Raw genomic sequence first — 13,936 nt, 5'->3', positions numbered from 1 at the left:
GCTGTTTATGCATCAGCCCTTTCATACCCAACGCATTCCCTCAGGGTTCCTTATTGCACTTTAATAGCCGTGCTCAGGAAGCACCGAGGCTTGACCTCCTGGTTAATGATCACCAAAGCCACCGACCCCTTTGGCTGGGACCTGGGGCCACGGGGAGACCCTGTCCCAGTCCTCAACCACCCACCGAGGGCTCAGCAGCTCCCAGTGCCCAGCCAGGACCATGCTATTGACTGATACACGAGCATCCCAATCTCTAAATCCCACTTTTGGGGTGTCGGAAGCCCCCGAACACCCTCTTCAATACAGATGTCCGCCTGTGATGCCAACCCAGACGTTTGCATGGCACCCCCCATACACTCATTGGTACCCCCCAATCCAGCTGTTCTCCCCCCCCCAATCCAGATGTGACCCCTCCGCAGCCCCCCCTGCCGCAGGTGCTGGGGCCGGAGCGGGGCGGAGCGGAGCGGCCCCGGGGCGGAGCGGGGCCGGCGGCCGGAGGCTGTGGGGCGGCCCCGGGCTCTGAGCTCCGCTGCTGCCGTCCGGACGCATCCCGCTACCGGTGAGTGCCTCGTATGGGGGGGACGGAACCGAGAGAACCGGGGGGGGGAGCCGGGAGGGGCCGAGGGAACCGGTAAGGATGGGGCTGGAGAGGGGAGGATGGGAACCAGCGGTGTCAGAGCCAACCGGACACGGAGGGAGATGAGAGGGTCCGAGGGAACAGGGAAGGAATCGGCTGGACCGGGCAGGATAGGAGCCAACGGGGTCGGATGGAACCGGGCAGGATGGAGCCGACAGGGTCGGACAGAACCGGGCAGGATGGGAGCCAACGGGGTCGGATGGAACGGGGCAGGATGGGAGCCAACGGGGTCGGATGGAACCGGGCAGGATGGGAGCCAACGGGGTCGGATGGAACCGGGCAGGATGGGAGCCAACGGGATCGGATGGAACTGGGCAGGATGGAGCCGACAGGGTCGAAGAGAACGGGCAGGATGAGAGCAGAGAGGGTTGGAATGAACTGGGCAGGACGAGGTTGGATTGGACAGAATGGGACCGGACAGTGTCAGACAAACAGGGCAGGATGGGACCCCATGAGTTCAGATCGAACCAGGCAGGATCAAACCCGAGAATGTCCGAGTGAACCGGGCAGGATGGGACCCGACAGGTTCAGACCAGACTGAGTAGGATGGGACTTGAGTGGGTCAGAGTGAAGAGAACAGGATCGGACCCAAAAGGGTCAGATCAGACTGGGTAGGATAAGGCGAGACAGGGCAGGATTGGACCCAAGAGTATCAGATAAAACAGGGTTATGCTAGGGTTAGACCGAGCTGGGCTGGATGAGACCCAGTATGGTCAGACTGAACTGGGAAGGATGAGACCTGAGGGGGTCAGACCACACTGGGCAGGATGAGGCCAAATAGGGCAGGATCAGACCCAAGAGGATCCGATGGAACCAGGCAGGATGGGACCCGACAGCATCAGATCAAACTGGGCAGAGTGGGACCTGAGTGGGTCAGATCAAACTGGGCAGGTTGGGGCCAGATAGGGCAGGATCAGACCCATGTGGATGAGACTGAACCAGGCAGGATGGGACCAAGCAGATCAGATCAAGCTGGGCAGGATGAGGGAGTACCAGAGAGCATGGGGTCTGATCCGACTGCATTGGGTCAGGTCCAGAGAGCATCAGTGCTCCTGTTGGGGTGATCCCAAAGCCACCCCAATGGCAGCTGCTGATCTTTGCCTTTAGGAAGCTTTAGCAGCTTTGGCAACAGAACAAGGCTTAAAATCACACTGTGATCCCCACAGCAGTACTATGTGAGGCTCAGAGGGGTGGGTTCACCCTGGTCCCACAGCCTGGGGTGCACCCAGGATGCTCCTGCATCTCTTGGGGTGCCCATAGGGATCAGTGCTGTACTGGAGGTGGTGTCACACGCAGCATCTCCTTATATCTGCATGAGGGACCTGGTCTTCTACCCTGCTGCGGGTGCCAGCAGCCTGTCCTCTGTCTTTATATATGTATCTATATGTATTTGTGCATATACAGAGGTATGAATATATAGGTATATATAAGCATGTGTGCCTAGACAAGCATATAGAAGCATAAATACATCTGTATATGTATGAATAGAGTTATGTATATATATGAATAGTTATGTATATATACATCTGTGTGAGTCCATGTGCTTGGAGACATGTATTTGGGTATAGAGGTATAGAAGTTTATACATATGTGTTTGCAGAGACATATTTCTATGTGTATGTATGTGTATGTGTGTGTAGAGCTGTATATGTCTGTATTTATATAGGTATATTTATATGGAGATATATTTTATATGGAGATAGGTATATTTATATGGAGAGGTGTGCATGCTTATATACATATGTTTAAGCATGTGTATGTGTGAACATATAGCTGTATATTTGCCTATGTTTGTGTGTGTATATATATGGGTTTATACAAGCCCAGACAGAGCCTCAGCACTGCTCCATCCCCATGGGTTCATGTTAAGCACCCTAAAATGCCCAGTGTTGTCCCGGTTTGTCCACATCATTCCACCTTCAGGCTCCAATAAATAGGGATTCCCCTTAAAACACCCAAACCTTGGTCCCCAACTACCCCAGGGCAGATGGGACATGTCTATGAGGACCTGAAGGTGTTCTGGGACCAGCCAGAAGGTGTTTGGGAGCAGGGATGCTGTGGCTTTAGCCAAGTGAGAGCAACCCCATTCATCCCCTTTGAGATGTGCTGAGCTGGAGCTTTCAGTTCCATCCCCCCCATCCCAGTCCTGCCACCAACCCACTATGATGTCCCCACTATGGTCTCATCCTGAGGGACACCCCAACACCACAGGCATCCCTGGTTTTCCCCTTGCAAGACTCATTTTTGGGTCTGATTTCACCTCATGCCCATCACTGTGGTGTCAGGTCCAGGTCTCCATAACCCCATTGGCTTTTAGGGCCAGCTGAACACAGAGAGCATCCACCCCATCACCCTGTGATGGTTTTTGGGGTGAAAAAGGGGACTTCTGGGCTAATCCACCAGGTCTGGGCACGGCAGCAGGATGAGGCCAAGCATCTTGATGTGGTTTCACTAATAGAAACCATGGTGATTTATGGTGATGGCAAACTGGGATTGTGGTTGCATGCAATGGGGTGAGCACAGCACCCGAGAGACACAGATGTGGCTGGGTGCTGGGCACCCCCTGACACCCTGTGGCACACCCAGGTCCCCCAGGCCCCCCCTTTGCTGGCCTCTCAGTCCCCAGTACTATGGCAATGGTCCTGTGAGCACATATGGCATAGGGGGGCTCCCATGGGTGCCCTGGGTGAGGGCTGGGTGGGTGCTGCTACAGCCTTGGGCCCTAGGGGAGGGTATTGGGGGTGCCCAGGGCACTTATTGGCTTGGAGGTGGGGGGGGGGGGGGATGCTGGGACTGCCTGGAGCTGGGCTGACAATGGGGTGCAATGGGGTGACAGAGGGACTCAGTGGGGTGCTATAGGGGCTAAGTAGGGTGCAGGGTAGGGAGAGCATGGGGGGGGGGGCTGATCTACAAGCCAGGAGCACCCCAAAAATAGGGAACCATTGTGTATGTCCCCATCAGTCTCCCCAAGCCTGACCGCATGGCTGGGCTGTGCTGTGGGGCTGGGAAAACCCCATAGACCCAAAATGGGTCCCCAAAGACCAAAACTGGGGCCACAACAGTAGGATTCATGTGTTCCCCCTGGTCCCCTCTGCCCCATGCACCCTTCCCTGCCCCAGTTCCCCTTCCCAACCAGTATGGGGACACTGCCACCCATCTCCAAGCAAGCTCAGCCCCACCAGGCACTGGGGTGTGCAAGGGAAGTGGGTGCTGGCCACAGGCCACCAGCCAGCGATGGAGGAAGCAAGAGGAGGAAGCAGCACCCATGGGTGGCACAGCAAGGACCATGGCTGGGGCCAGGGCTCTCTTTGTGCTATAGGACCACGTCCTCTGCAGTAGCTGCAGCCTTTGAGTGATGCAGATGGTCTGTCCCGCAGGTCAGAGCAGCCCAGAGGCCACGGGGATGGGCGTTCAGCCCATGACACCAAACCCCTCTGGGGCTGCAGCATCAGCAGCCCTGATTCACAGGTGAAAGCAGCCACAGAACACCCATGGGTGATGCTGGGCTCCATGCAGGTGGCATCTCCTGATGGGATACAGGACTCGGGGGATGCAGCCCTATGGGTGACCGGCTGTAGGGCTATGGCACCCCCTGCAGAGGAGCAGGAGGCCGTGTCAGTGGCTGACAAGTTCCTCTCCTGCAGTGGGGTGAGGGTGGTTTGGCCTTGTGCAAACCTCCCCACTGGGTGTAAGTGATGGGGGAAGTGGGGCTGAGGTTGTGGGGATCATTGTCACCGCATTGTGATGTGTGGTGCCACCCATTGTGGTGCTGCTGTCTTCATCCTCACCTTCCCGTGGGACCCCTAAATCCATCATTGTGGTTTAGATCTGTGGAATCCCAGCCTGGTGTGGGTTGAAGGGACCTTAAATCCCATCCAGCTCCAACCCCTGCCACAGGCAGGGACCCCTTCCACTGGAGCAGCTGCTCCAAGCCCCTGTGTCCAACCTGGCCTTGAGCACTGCCAGGGATGGGGCAGCCACAGCTTCTCTGGGCACCCTGTGCCAGCGCCTCAGCACCCTCCCAGGGAACAGCTTCTGCCTCAGAGCTCAGCTCAGTCTCCCCTCTCTTGGGCAGGTTCAAGCCATTCCCCTTGGCCTGGCCCTCCAGGCCCTTGTCCCAAGCCCCTCTCCAGCTTTCCTGCAGCCCCTTTAGGCACTGGAGCTGCTCTCAGCTCTCCCCAGAGCACAGCAGAGGGGCAGGATCCCCTCCCTGAGCTGCTGCTCACGCTCTGGGGGTGCCCCCAGCACACGGGGGGGTTCTGGGCTCCAGCGCTCACTGCAGCCGGGTCATGGGGAGCTGCTCCTCACCCAGCACCCCAAGTCCTGCTCAGGTCTGTTCTCCATCCCTCCATCCCCAGCCTGTCTGGGTACCAAAGGTTTCCATGGCCCAGAAGGACATGGCTATGAGGTTGCACACAGCAGTCCGGGTTCATCCTCCTGTGCTGGATGTAACCCCTCATGTCCAATTCACCAACCATCTCCTTTGTCATCCTCAGGTACTGCTGAAGGACCATTAATGGGGGACACCACCACCATGGCCAACTCCACATCCCTTATGGGCGCTGGGAGGAACTCATGCACCTTCCATGAGGAGTTCAAGCAGGTCCTGCTGCCCTTGGTCTACTCAGTGGTGTTCACAATGGGGTTGCCCTTGAACGCTGTGGTCATCGGGCAGATCTGGGTGTCCCGTAAGGCTCTCAGCCGCAGTATGATCTATATGCTGAACCTGGCCGTGGCTGACCTGCTCTACGTGTGCTCCCTCCCTCTCCTCATCTACAACTACACCCAGAAGGACTATTGGCCTTTTGGGGACTTCACCTGCAAGTTCATCCGCTTCCAGTTCTACACCAACCTCCACAGCAGCATCCTCTTCCTCACCTGCATCAGCGTCCAGCGGTACCTGGGTATCTGCCACCCCTTGGCCTCGTGGCACAAGAAGAAGGGCAAGAAGCTGACATGGTTGGTGTGTGCTGCAGTGTGGTTCATTGTCATCGCCCAGTGCCTGCCCACCTTTGTCTTCGCTTCCACCGGTACCCAGAGGAACCGCACTGTCTGCTATGACCTGAGCCCACCCGATCGCTCCTCTGCCTACTTCCCCTATGGCATCACCCTCACGGTGACCGGCTTCCTGCTGCCCTTCGTGGCCATCCTCGCCTGCTACTGCAGCATGGCCAGGATCCTGTGCCAGAAGGACGAGCTGATCGGCTTGGTGGTGCACAAGAGGAAGGACAAAGCCGTGCGGATGATCATCATCGTGGTCATCGTCTTCTCCATCAGCTTCTTCCCCTTCCACCTCACCAAGACCATCTACCTGATTGTCCGTTCATCACCCAGCCTGTCCTGCTCGGCTCTGCAGGCGTTTGCCATCACCTACAAGTGCACGCGTCCCTTTGCCAGCATGAACAGTGTCCTCGACCCCATCCTCTTCTACTTCACCCAGCGCAAGTTCCGTGAGAGCACCCGTTACCTCCTGGATAAGATGAGCAACAAGTGGCGTCATGACCATTGCATTACCTATGGCTCCTAGGTGAGGACAAGGGCACCCTGGTGTCACCAGGATCAGCCATGGGGCACTTTTGGCTTTAAGCTCCATAGAACAGAGATGGCTTCAGCTGGGGACATCCTGGAGGACAAGAGGATGGTATCTCCCAAGCTTTCAGCACTTCCATCTCCATTGCAGCAGCACAGTATTAACCCCATCATGGCACAGATCCAGTGTCCTCTGCTCAATTTGAGCCAGCTTAACACCGTGGCTTCTTAGTGGCCAAGCCACCAATGCAATACAAACTACTGGTGGGACCATGGGGAGCATGGTGGGACCATGGAGGACACAGTCCCTGGCTCAGGACAAGCTGCTGTGGGGTGATTTCTCCCCTGTCTGGTTTAAAGATACCCTGATGGGGCCATGGGGAGGGTTTAGTTCAGCTCATGCATGTCTGGAGAACATGAGGATGTGTTTTTGTCAGCTCAAGATCAGTGTCGTGGATGTTCTATGGGATAATACTGGGACATCACTTTTCCCCAGTCTCCAGAATGAGGCCACACCAGTAAGAGACATGGGCCCACTGGTACCACGCTGGGAGAGCATTCCTGGCCAAACTGGGAGCTGGGAAGGGGACATAAGGGTAACACCCGTGCTGGTTTTCCCACCTCTAACCTTGGACTGGGTTAGACACAAACCAGTGGTGTTGTCTCCTGCTTGGGCACCTTCAGCATCACCTGGGTCCAGATCCCTGCTTAGCCCAGCACCTAAACCATGGAATCAACCATGTTGGAAGAGACCTTTAAGCTCATCCAGTCCAACCATTCCCAGCACTGCCCCATGGCACTGAGGCCTCATCTCCATGGGGTGTGAACCCTGGGCAGCCTGTTCCATCCTACACCCTCCGTTCCCTGCTGTCACCTCCTAACCAGGGTCCACCAAAGCCAGCAGACCTGGACACAATGACTAGAGACAGGAAACCCATACCACCAAGCTCCTTGGTGCTCTTTGCCATGTCACCATATGTACCATAGTTGGTTTGGCCTTTCTACCATCACCATGCTGGGCTGGGCCTTGAGCTTTGCTCCCTGCAGCTTCCATAGGGATGGTCCTCACTCCAAGCCAGGAGAGCTTCACTTACATGGTACAGAGTGGAGGTACCACTGATCACTTTGTGAGTCTCCTTTAATATACAGGGTGTAGGGAATAAACCTCCCCTCCTTTTCCAGATGGAATGGTCACATATGTACACCCTCTGTAAGTACATACATGTAACACATCCCTGCACAGGAGGGTTTGTAGCCCAGCACAAGCTGCACAGCACAGATGTTCTCCATCCTGATTAAACTCTTTGTATTTATACAGTGGATGTGTGTATGTATGGAGTAGGGTTGGAGCTGGAGGAGCTTTGAGGTCCCTTCCAACCCAAACCATTCCATGATGCTGTAGGATTCCTATTCACACATATATAGCAATAACTGTTTTGCTCCATTCCTTACAGGTTGTCTGTGCATTATAATCATGTCTAAGTTTATTGAAGCAATTTGCTTCAAACCCTAGTGATGAGCATCCCTCCAGCTTAGCTGCTTGCACCCATCCTGACTTACTCCTTTCAAGTATATGGTGCCTTCCTCCAGTACCTTGCCACCCAAGGACCTCACCAGCATCCATGGGTAGTGGTCCCAGTGTAGCTTCTTGCTGTTGCGAAGATGAGGATGGTGCTCAAAGTGCTCATTGGCTCCTATAGGATGCTCAGAGATCCCACAATCACAGTGGGCTGGAATGGAGAGGGATCCTGCAGTGGTGCTAGCTTAAACCACCAGGTTTTGCCAGAATGATGCTGTTATGGTTGAAGCCCCATAAGGCTTAATGGTGAGGACCATGCACAGTGGCAATGACTTTGGGTTGAGGCACGGAGTATGATGGAGAAGGCAAAACCATCCCAAGCCTTTCCCTTGGCTGGAGCTCATCCACACCATAATCTCCTCTGATGTTCTTTTGGGGTTCTGTAATTGAAGGTTAAACTGGGGGCCTGCGGGAGCGGTGGATAATGGCATCCTGGTGTTCCCATCTCTTCCCATCCCAAAGGACGGGTATAGGGTGGGAGGCACTGGGCCACGCCACCAGGACCCAGGAGAGGGCGCAAAATAGCCAGATTTGGATGAATCCGGCTGAGTCTATGGGAGCCCACCCGGCTCCAGGATGGATGGAGCATAAACCCTGCTCTATCCAACCATTCCCTGCCTGGGAAGCATCCATGGGAGGAGGTGTTTGGCCAAATATTGACCACAATAAAGCTAAACAGCTCCCCAGATACTGGTGGTGGCTGCAGGGACAGTGTGGGCTCGGGTGGTGACATCCAGCATCCTCTGGACACCCTTATGAGTGATGTTTCTGATGATGGGATCACCAGTTTTGGATGGTTTTAAGGGTAGGAAGCTTAGTTTTGGTCTAACCATACCCTGCCTGGCCTTGGGGTTCTGTCAGCAGCTCCCTTGGTACCACCAGGCCTAGAAGCCACGGTGATGGGCACAACAGGGTGCCTTAAAGATGAGGTGGGTGTTTCGAAACATCCCCTTTGCTTTTGAGATGCTGAACAGCAGCAGCATGAGGACCAGCTCCTATAGCCCCGAGCAGGGATGAAATCCATGGCTCTTCCCAAAACCCCATCCTGAATGCCAAATGAGCATGGGGATATCATTGTTATGGCCAGGAGATACCCAGCCCTTTGGAAAGAGGATGGAGAGAGGGCAGGGAAAGGAATACATACTGGGATGGTGCAACTCACAGCATCTCCTGAAGCACATTTTAGACCCTGAAAAATGCATTTATGGGGGAGTTGGACTTATTTGAATCACCACCAGGTTTTCGGTGCCCCTTGGCCAGAGCCAGAATGTCCTTTATGTACCCAGGACCCTACTCCAGCCCCATCCATGCTACCAAGGCCCCAGCTCACCCACCAACCGCCCCAACCACCTTCATTTCTCACATCCTCAGGGATAAATCTGCTGTTGTGGGGGAAAAGGGGGATACAGGCTGCAAATAGCAAGTGCTGACAAGTGATGCTAAACACCACGAGGAAGTGTGTTCGTGGGGCAGTGCGTCACCGTGCGAGCTCTGTGTGAGTAGGGAATAAGGTGTTCTGCCTTTCCCAAGGGGAGATGCAAAGCAAGGGCCAGAGAAAGCCACAGCAAAGGGAAGGAGCTCTCGTTGGCACCTGAGTTCTTGCTTATTTATCCCGTTTTCCCCTAAAAACACACATAAAAAGCTGGGAGGAGATGGAGGGATAAGGGGTGAAGGAGGTGGGAGCAGGGATGAAGGATGCTGGGGGGGGATGAAGGATGGGGGTGAAGGATGCAGGGGGTTGAAGGATAAGAGGGGGATAAAGCATGAAGGGGGGTGAATGATGCAGGGCAGGGAACGATGCAGGAGGCTGAAAAAGAGTTATAAAGGGTGCAGAGGGGGTATAAAGGATACAGGGGGGGATTGAAGGATGGGGACCTGAAGGGTGCAGGGGAGTGAAGGATAAGGGAAGTGAACAATGCAGGGGGGGTGAAGGATACTGGGGGGTATGAGGGGTGAGGGGGAGTGATGGGTAAGGGGGGATGAAGGATAAGGGAGGATGAACAGGTCAAAGGGGTTGAATGATGTGGGGTGAAGGTTGCGGAGGGGTGAAGAGGGGGTAAAGGATATGTGGGGTATGAAGGATGTAGGGGGGTAAGAATGGGGAGGCTGAAGGATGTGGGGGTGATGAAGGATAAGGGCATGATGAAGGATAAGTAGGGAGGGATGTGGGGGGTTGAAAGATAAGAGGGATGAAGGCTGCAGGGGGTGTGAAGGATAAGTGGGAGCTGAAGGATGTGGGGGGATCAAGGGAGGTAAAGGGTGAAGAGTGCGAGGGGGGCATGAAGGATACAAGGGGACGAAGGATAAGGGGAGGGTAAAGAAAGGGGATGTGTGAAGTGTTCAGCGAGGGATGAAGGATGCTTTGGGGGGTGTGTGAAGGATAAAGGGGGGCAGTGAAGGATAAGGGGCTGTGTGAAGGATGCAGGGGGGGATCCCCGCTGGCCTGGGAGCCGGAAGGCAGCTCCGCAGCCGTTTTACCCCCCAAAAACCCAGGAGAAGCATGAAATCCATAATAACCCCGAGCCCAAAGCGGCCCCATCCCCCTCCGCGGGAGGAAACCCCGCCCCGGGGAGGAAAGTTTATGGGAAAGCAACAAATAAAGGAGCGGAGGGAGGAGGAAAAGGCCGAAATGAGGCGGAAAGAAAAGGGAGAGAAAGAAGGGAAGGGGAGAGCGCAAACAAAGCGGGAGGGATGAAGCCCTCGGGCAGCCCGGAGGAGGAGCGGGGCCGGGCGGTGCCTGCGGCGGGGCCGGGGCCGGGCCGCGGAGGGGCCGGGGGGCGGGCGGAGGCGGCGGTGGGGCCGGGGGGGGGCAGACAATGGCGGAGGGGGGCAGCGGTCGGGGGGTAGCGGCGGGTCGGTGTCTGCTGCCCGCCTCCTCCCCGCCTTCCTCCTCCTCCTCCTCCTCCTCCTCCTCCTCCTCCTTCTTCTTCTTCCCGGCTAGGAAAGTTTCGCCGTCGGTCGCCGAGCACCAACCGGGCCGGGGTGTTGGCAGCCTGGCCCCATCGGTGCGGCAGCTCTCGCTTCGTTTCACCGAGCCGGAGCCAACGGGCCCGGTTCATGCCGGGGCTCAGCCGCCGTCCCCGGCTCCACCGCCGCCGCCGCCGTCGTCGCCGCCGGGCCCCGGGTTGAACGCGGAGCCGCCGCGTTGGCCCAGCGTCCCGGCGATGCGGAAACTCTTCGGGGAGAGCTGCCGGCAAGCGACGGGGGGAACCGGGAATGGCAGCGGGATAGGGAATGGCAACGGGAATGGCACCGGGAGGGGAGCTCCGCCGCCGCCTCCACCCCGCAGCCGCGTCCCGCACCCGGCGCTCCGTTCTCCCCGCGGAGCTCCGCCGGAGCCCGGCCCGCATTCCTGGCATAACTCGGCTCGACCGCAACCACCCTCCTCCTCCTCCCCATCACCCCGCTCCAACGGGGAGTTCGAGGCAGCCGCATCCCGTTCCCCCCGTGCTTCCTTGGGCAGCGAAGGCGAAGGGCAAACCGGAGCCCATCGGCACCGCGCCGCACGGAAGAAGAAGCAGGAGAGCGGTGGTTGGGAGAGCCCCGCCGAGGGTGGCGATGCTGAGGCCGAAGGCTGCGGGAGGGTCATCCCTCGCCATCCCGTGCCTGTGGTGGCCCGTGTGTCCAAGGTGAACATCCTGCCCTTCAGCAGCCCTGGTGGGTCGCGCAGCAGCAGTCGTTATTCCAGCACGGAGACACTGAAAGAAGAGGAACAGTTTGGGGTCTGTTGGCCCAACCAAGGACGGACTCTCCAGGCGGGTTATGGCATCTATAGATCACCCAGTTTTGGGACCAGTGATGGCCTGGCGTGGGGACAACCGGCTGTCCGTGTCCGTCCCAAGCTGCCGCAGGGCACAGCCAAGGTAAAACCGGACTTTGGGAGCGAGAGCCTGCACCAGCCGGGGCTGGAAGGGGACCAAGCCAAGCACCGTAAGTCTTTGTCCAACCCTGACATCGCCACCGAGACCCTGACGCTCCTCAGCTTCCTCAAATCAGACCTCTCGGAGCTGAAGGTGAAGAAGAAAGGGGTGAGGATTGGCATTGATGCAGGCTCTGATGGCTGCTCCGGCATCACCAGCACATCCCCAGGCAGCCGTGGCACCGCTCAGCCCCTCAACCGCTGGGCACCGGGTGAGCGGCCAACACTCAAGGACCTGACAGCCACTTTGCGTCGTGCCAAATCCTTCACCGAAAAAACAGGGACACGGAGGCTTTTCCTACAGAGCACCATGAAGCAGAGCTCCTCCGAGCTCCTCCTGGCCACCACCGACAGCCAGGACCGGGTGGCTTTGGATGGGGGACAGCGGGGGGATGAGGATGCTCTGCCCATGGTCATCCAGGACCAGTACATCCAGGAGGCGAGGCAGGTCTTTGAGAAGATCAGCAGGATGGGTTCCCAGCAGGATTATGGCTTCACGACCGAGCAGAAGGACAGTGGAGGTGTGGAGGGTGCTGAGATGGTGGCATTGACAGGGACAACGGAGGTGACCCTTGGTGGACGATCAGAGACCACAAGGTGTTTGAAGGAAGCAGAGTTGGAGGAGAGCATCACTCATAGGAAATCCATAGAGGAGCTATCAGGCCACGAGTCAAGCGTGACGGACGAGGGCATCGTCACAGAGCCAGAACCCATGGGGATGCCCTTCCAAGACCTGCATGAAGGGGTGGATGCCTGGACACTGCCCAACACCAGCCCTGCAGCCACTGGCACGGAGATGCCACTTCATCCTCACCCAACCATGGCGGTTGAAGACCTTCCCAATGGCAAATCCGAGGCTCCCAGCACGCCCGGCAGCTTGCGGCGCCGCCGTAAGTTCCCCTCGGTGGGTACCAATGGCATGGAGGGTGGCAATGAGGGTGGCACTGAGCCCTACCGCTCCCTAAGTGACCCCATGCCCCACCGGAGATGCTCAATGGCAGAGGAGGCAAAGAACTTCTCTGTTGACAGCAACCTCTTGGGTTCATTGAGCACCAAGACGGGCATCCCCCAACCTGCCACCATTGCAGGCAGTGCAGGCAGCGCAGGCAGCGACCTGTCCCTGGGCAGCGATGGGCCACGGGACTACAGCAGCCTCATCCAAACCATCGTCAGCCAGCCTGGTGCCATGGCAAAGCTCATCGATGACAAGGGCAATGGCAAGACCATCAAGAAGAAGTCATTGAGTGACCCCAGCCGCCGCGGTGAGCTTCCAACCGGTGCCTTTGAAGGTCCTGGTGAGGCCATCAGCGAGCTGGAACCCAGCATCCCCCCATCCAGCAGCGAGCCCATCCTCTCGGCACAACCAGCAGCACCAAGCCCTGGCTATGGCTTTGACCCCATGTTAGCTGATGTGTTGTCCCCTCGCATCGCCCGGCGCAGCTCCAAGAAGCGCTCCAACCGAGCTGCTCACCAGGAGAACCAACCACCACCAGCACCCACCATCCTCACCAAGAGCCGCCCGGCCACCAAGCACATCCGGCACACCAGTGAGCCCGCTACCTTCGTCCCCATCACCGTCCCCGAGCCACTGGTCCCCTCTGGTAACCACAGCCCAGCACCGGCTGCTGGACGCCCATCCGGTAAAGGCTTCCCAAGCCTCCAGCCTCCATCCCTGGAGGATGTCACCAAGCGGTACATGCTGTCCCTCAACTCAGGTGATGGGACCCCCAGTCCTGCGGATGGACCCCGCTCTCCACCCGCTGCCCCACAGCCCCGGCTGCCCCGGTGCCCACGGCCACCCAATGAGCATGGCCCCAGGAGCAAGCCACAGGTGGTAAGTGCCCATCCATCCTCAGAACACCTTCATTTCATCATGGGGTGAATGAGCCTTCAAAGCATTGGTGGCTTTGGGGGTGTCTTACGGTGGGACAAATTCCCACCTATGGATGCTCTGCCAAGAGCTTTCCCAGCCCTTTCCAGTGGTCCCAACGGGATGAGGTCTTGTTTATAGGAGTGACCTACAAAGATGATCTTTTGGGAGGGAAGAAGCACATTTCAGGTTAAACAGCACCAAATCTAAGTGGAAGGTGGGTTTATTGCTCATAAGGTCCTGCTAAATGGGGTTGCTCTTGGCCAACCCAAGATGCTGAAACAAAAACTGCCTTTTCCTTGGTGTGAAAGGCTTAAATGATCCTTTTTTTCTTGGGTTTCACACCCCTTATAAAGCAAATCCGTATTTTCCTCCCCAAAAAACCACCTTCCCTCTGGACCA

General features: G+C 57.1%; 2 protein-coding genes across 2 annotated transcripts in view; both read left to right on the top strand.

The window, feature by feature from the left end:
* The first annotated feature begins 5,148 nt into the window (after nucleotides 1–5,148).
* Nucleotides 5,149–6,958, top strand: P2RY6 (pyrimidinergic receptor P2Y6). Its single transcript, XM_005140413.3, has one exon. It carries the CDS (start codon nucleotides 5,154–5,156, stop codon nucleotides 6,162–6,164), a length of 1,011 nt encoding a protein of 336 aa, XP_005140470.2. The 5' UTR covers nucleotides 5,149–5,153; the 3' UTR covers nucleotides 6,165–6,958.
* Nucleotides 6,959–10,561: 3,603 nt separating this feature from the next.
* ARHGEF17 (Rho guanine nucleotide exchange factor 17) overlaps nucleotides 10,562–13,936 on the top strand; it is a 36,907-nt gene continuing 33,532 nt past the window's right edge. The window contains exon 1 of the mRNA XM_034074579.1: nucleotides 10,562–13,498. Coding sequence (XP_033930470.1) covers nucleotides 10,562–13,498 — 2,937 coding nt within the window. The remainder of the gene's footprint in view (nucleotides 13,499–13,936) is intronic.

Source organism: Melopsittacus undulatus, chromosome 2, assembly GCF_012275295.1.
Source record: "Melopsittacus undulatus isolate bMelUnd1 chromosome 2, bMelUnd1.mat.Z, whole genome shotgun sequence".
Classification (NCBI taxonomy): domain Eukaryota; kingdom Metazoa; phylum Chordata; class Aves; order Psittaciformes; family Psittaculidae; genus Melopsittacus; species Melopsittacus undulatus.
Note: the sequence above shows the minus strand (reverse complement) of the source record. Positions and strands in the feature narration are given on the sequence as shown.

Excerpts from the sequence above, each read along its gene's own strand:
- P2RY6 (XM_005140413.3), top strand. The coding sequence starts at position 5,154 with ATGGGGGACACCACCACCATGGCCAACTCCACATCCCTTATGGGCGCT.